The 5,307-nt window shown below is 40.1% G+C and overlaps 1 protein-coding gene across 1 annotated transcript; it reads left to right on the plus strand.

Annotated features, from left to right (window-relative positions):
* Positions 1 to 1,464: 1,464 nt before the first annotated feature.
* ndufs5 (NADH:ubiquinone oxidoreductase subunit S5) lies at positions 1,465 to 5,307 on the plus strand. Its single transcript, XM_005945319.2, has 3 exons — positions 1,465 to 1,612; positions 3,130 to 3,349; positions 5,095 to 5,307. The coding sequence occupies exons 2-3, from the start codon at positions 3,134 to 3,136 to the stop codon at positions 5,197 to 5,199; spliced, it is 321 nt and encodes a 106-aa protein (XP_005945381.1). The 5' UTR covers positions 1,465 to 1,612; positions 3,130 to 3,133; the 3' UTR covers positions 5,200 to 5,307.

Consider the following 5,307-nt stretch of genomic DNA (forward strand, 5'->3'; position numbering starts at 1 on the left):
TGCAGTGACTTGTTGTTGATCTGTTATGAATTAGAATCAATTAGAGCAAATGAACTTATTTTATAAATGTGTAGACGTGAAATCACTAAAGACGTTTTGTGGCAAGATTTACATATCAGACATAATAAAATATAATCTGATCCTCAGCAGGTCTTAAAATCAATAAATACAACTTCAAACAAGCACCACATGACATAATATACCCTGTCATTATTTACTTTATACATTAATAAGCTCATGTTTGCTACTACCATGGGACTAAGATAAGCACCCAGGTGCTGCTATTCAAATGCACTTGACTCTCTAATTTTGTCTCTGATATACTTGTATCTAATCCTGTCCATTCTGATCAAGCCAACTATAATTTCACCATCTTCAGCTCTGGCACCTCGAGCTCCCCATCTTGCCTTTATATTGTCCAAATCGTACATCGAGGATGTCAAATATAAGGCCCGGGGGCCAGACTCGGCCCGGCAAAGACTCCAATCTGACCCACTGGACGGCTTTGAAAAATGTAAAGGAGGGCATAGATTTCAGCCTTTATTTGAAGTTTTACAGCTTTTCCTGTTTATAAGGAGACGCAACCCACGGCCATTCCTACTACACTAAAGTAATTAAGTAACAGATCATTATCGGCTATAAAAAGTTCTGTTTTTCCACAATGAGTCCAAAGTTTCAAAAACAAGGAAATCTTCTGTGAATTACCAGAACCTATAATTATAATTAAAGTGCAATCTGGGCAATGAGCCCCCAAAACTATTTCTGTCATTTTATGCATTTATTTCTTACAATTTAAGCCTTAAGAGCTGTGCTGACACATTTCTTTCATTTACCACATTTCTTTATTATGTAGAAAAACTAAAAAATACTGTTATCCAGCATCTACTCATTCTCCCTGCATCTCCTGTTATATCTGTCTTCCTCTCATTCACAGACACGTATGCTGTCTTGCTTCTAATGGCTTTCACTCTTCTTCTTCTCTCCAGAGCATGCCTCCACCTCTCCAGGCTTTCTTCTACCTGCTCCCTACTCTCAGTCCCCGGAGCCTCCTGCCTGATCTCATCTGTCAGCCTGTCCCTCACCACTGCAAACCAAAATCTCACCCCCACCTTGAACTCATCTGTTACTGTTACCGCTTATCTGACCACTGTCTCACTGTCCTCATTCACATCCTGCACCAGCCTCACATACTTCTCTGCCACTCCTTACTTCCTCATGCAGCTTCATTCTCTCTTGTAACCCTATCATATGCTTTATCTAGAGCCACAGAAAGACAGTGCAACTCCTCATAATCTTCTCTATAGTTCTCTTAAAAGCAACATTGCATTAGGATTATTATATCTTATTATACTTTAATATTATACATTATCAAAATCATCGAATTTATTCTGAAAATCGCTAAACTTTGGTGCTGCTTCAACACAGCTTTGTTAAATTGCTAAATAAAATGTAACTGTACTTTTGAGGCCACACCAGCAGATGGCGGTGGTGCAAAAGAAGGGCAGATGTGTTTCCACCCCAGTCGGTCACTTTACGGCAGTGTTTTTGTTCAGCAGCCGTAAAGCGGGGCGTGCACAACGGAGGAAGGTTAAAACGCCTTGAAGAAAACACGGTAAATACAAACATTTAACGAGAAATAGCGACACGTAAACAGGCTGTGGACGTATTTGCTACACCGCAGATTTTAAATGAAGTTTGAAAATTGCGTCAGTGAGCAAATACTGTGAAATAAATGCGGTCTGTGATTAGCATGGGTGGCTGTCATTGAAGGGTGATTTCAGCAGCGGGTTATATTATCGTAATGTAACGGATTCATTTCAACAGCCATAACTACTTCATACATTTGTTAACTTTAATTACAGATACGAATATTTTCGTCTTTATGTGTTTTTCCTGTAATGTTTACGACGGGCTGTCTACGGTTAGCTGTTAGCAGACAGTTTGGCGTTTACTAAGAGTCCAGATTTTTTCCATGGCTCTGTGGAGATGTGAGGATGATTAGTCTGCTTGTAGTGTAGGCAGTGAGTCTGAGCATTTATATTTTTAAGGTGGGCAGGGTGGAGTGGGTGAAGACGAGTGTCGGGGGTTGATTTGTGATAGAAAGAGTGAAGAGGAAAGTTTGCAAGATGTAGTGAGACCTGCTGTGACTGGACGATGGTTGGTTAATCAAAAAGACAGATGGTCGAGTTGAAGATTAGAAATGAGTATATCAGAGGGACAGATCAGTTTGAGCAGTTTGGAGACAAAGTTAGAGAAGCAAGGCTGAGATGGTTTGGGCATGTGCAGAAAAGAGAGAGGGGATATGCTGTCTGAAGACGGAGCTCGAATGTAGTAAAAGGAGGACATGTAGAGGGCTTGTATGAGAGAGAGAGAGACAGATGATCCAACAGCTGAAAGATAATGAAACACTAAAAGTTAAATAGCCAGCTTTTTATTTTGTTGTTGATATAGAAACAAAATACTTAAATTACTGTCCTCCTTTAAACTGGGTAGTGCTGTCATAGTAGCAGATTTTTAAAGATAACTGTGGCCAAAAGAATCAAACATACAAAATTTTGGGATTTAAATTTTTTGTTTTTTAATTTGTCCTTATTTTTATTCATTTTTCTGTATATTTTTTTTTAATAGTTTGGCTGAGAGAAGTTGAAGAGAAAGGGATAATGTCCAAAAGTATATAAAAAGGACTTTACAGGAGCTTGTTATTTACTATAGTTTATTCTTACATTTGATATGTAATTGTAAGTTTCATCACTAATACCACTAAATCACAACCCCCTGATTTGGGCAGAATTTAGGTTGATTTAGTTGAACTCGTTTTTTATTCTATCACTTTGAGTTTTTGCTTTTTTTTTTGCTTGCTATATTTAAAAACTCATGAGTGCTTAGTTTTTATTAAAATCCTTACTTCTGCCTTTATAGATAAACAATACTTTAGATCCAAATACCTGTATACTTATACTGGTATAAGTTATTCAGTGATTACAGTTACTGATATGTCTAGAGTTCAGTTAGACCAGCTTACAAATTCCAGTTTTAATTTGTTAAGTTTCATTTTAAATTAAAAACATAAAATTTGCCCTGTCCTGCCTCACTTTAATCTCTCTCGGTCCTGTGCCTCTCCTCGTTCAGCATCATGCCGTTCGTGGATCTGCAGTCGCGGCTTGGTATCAACTTGGACCGCTGGCTGCTACTGCAGAGCGGAGAGCAGCCCAACAAGCGGGCGGCACGCTGCCACGCCTTCGAGAAGGAGTGGATCGAATGTTCTCATGGCATCGGGCAGACCCGTGCCAAGAAGGAGTGCCAGCTGGAGTTTGAGGACTTCTATGAGTGCATGCACAGGCAGAAGACGGTAATCTGACTCCTCATACTCGACTGCTTCTGTGCAAATTGCACTGGTTTAATTAACGGCTGCTGCATTATCAGAAATAACGATTAGATACTAAAGTAATCTAATTTTAGAGGATAGTTGTAATAAGCTAGAACCGTAAGTTATATCTAGTTCCATTAAGAGGATGAATCTTCTCTCAAACTGTTAAAAATTAACACATCACCCGAATCTCACCTCCTCCACACCACACTTGGCATGACAGCCCATGTGTTGTTGGACAGAGCACTTTCACTACAGTTTATCTTTATATTGGGGGGGGAAAAATCAATGTGCTGTTAGTCAATTATGCTTGCTGTGACGTGGCCATCTGCTTTCTCATTATTTGTCCTCATTTTGACTCCTTTTGGAATATTAATATAAATCTCTGCGTAGGAGCAAAGACAGGAGATTGTCATTCATGCTTTCATTTCATCAAGACTGGACTGCTGTAATTCACTGTTTACATGTTTAAATAAAAACTCCCTGCAGCGTCTGCAGATTGTTCAAAATGCTTCAGCAAGACTTCTGACCGAAACATCGAAGTACTCACATGTGACACCGTTTTTAATACAGCTGCATTGGCTCCCCATCGAATTCAGGGTCCACTTCAAGATTCTGGTACTTGACTTATAGAGCTCTTCATGGTCAAGCACCTTCCTACATCATTGAACTTCTACAGACTTATGTTCCAAGCAGGTCTCTTAGGTCATGTGACCAGGGTCTACTTATCATTCACCATACAAAGTGGAGAGTGAAGGGAGACAGAGCTTTTGCCACTGTGGCTCCCAGACTGTGGAGCTCTCTCCCACTGAGCATAAGATCTGTGGACTCAGTGGCTTCTTTCAAAAAAACAACTAAAAACACATTTTTTTAGAATTGCATTTTGTTAACTGTTGTCTGTTTTGTTTTATACTTTGTTACCCTTGTGTGAAGCACTTTGTGATCTTTTATCTAGAAAGGTGCTATGTAAATAAAGTTCTACTTACTTACTTAATTCAACAAACCAGCCTATTTTGCCTGAGTATTTGACATGTTGGCATCTCTGTTAACCTTTGTGGCATTAAATGACTTGATTGTCATGCAGAGTTTGAATAATAAGAAAACTATTTAAAAAGTGAAAGGAAAACTAGCGTCCATTTCAAATCTGCAAAGTAATGTAGTTGAACTGAAGTCAGCCAATCTGACAGAGTGGAGGAGTCAGCAGAGGACAGACTGACAGCTCTGGGTGGAAGTGCAGCAGCAGCACAAAGTTCAGACTCTCGCTCTTTGCTTGTTAGCCGTCTGTCATCATTTGAAAACACGATGGAGTGGGATGAAGTGCTGATTCAAGATGCATGTCCGCTTCGGCCTCAAGGTTTCACGTCAGATTTGCTTCCACTGAGGACATGTTTTAAAGATTAACTGTGCGGCATCTTTATGCCAAAGTTTAGCATCAGCATTCATTAAAACAGGCCGTTTGAGATGTTAGAACATCACTCAGAGGAATGCCTGCATCTCTGCTGAGTGCATGTGGACAGGAAGCTGCTGCTTTTACAGACCCGTGGTAGGGACTGTAGAGCCAATGGAGCTAAAGCTTGTGGTGTTTAACAGTGACGCATGTTGCAAGGAGTAAAAGATGGTGGCAGAAGAACTATATTTTTTTTACTTGGAACTGAAAGGTGATGCAGAACACCCTTTATTTTGAATTCCTGTTATATCTCTCTCTCTTCTCCCCATCTTCCCTGCAGCACGAAAGGCTGCATGCCATCCGTCAGCAGCGCGACAAGCTGATTAAGGAGGGGAAATACACGCCGCCGAGCCACCACACAGGCAAGGCTGAACAGACTCCATGAAGGATCATCCAGCTGTCCGCAGTTCTGTTCTTGTGTATAGCCAATCAGATATCTCTTATTTCCTGTTCACCTGTACAAGTTTGCAAATAAATGTTATCACCCACTGTC

The sequence above is a fragment of the Haplochromis burtoni genome, unplaced genomic scaffold (assembly GCF_018398535.1).
Source record: "Haplochromis burtoni strain Fernald_Lab_line unplaced genomic scaffold, NCSU_Asbu1 Contig_425, whole genome shotgun sequence".
Classification (NCBI taxonomy): domain Eukaryota; kingdom Metazoa; phylum Chordata; class Actinopteri; order Cichliformes; family Cichlidae; genus Haplochromis; species Haplochromis burtoni.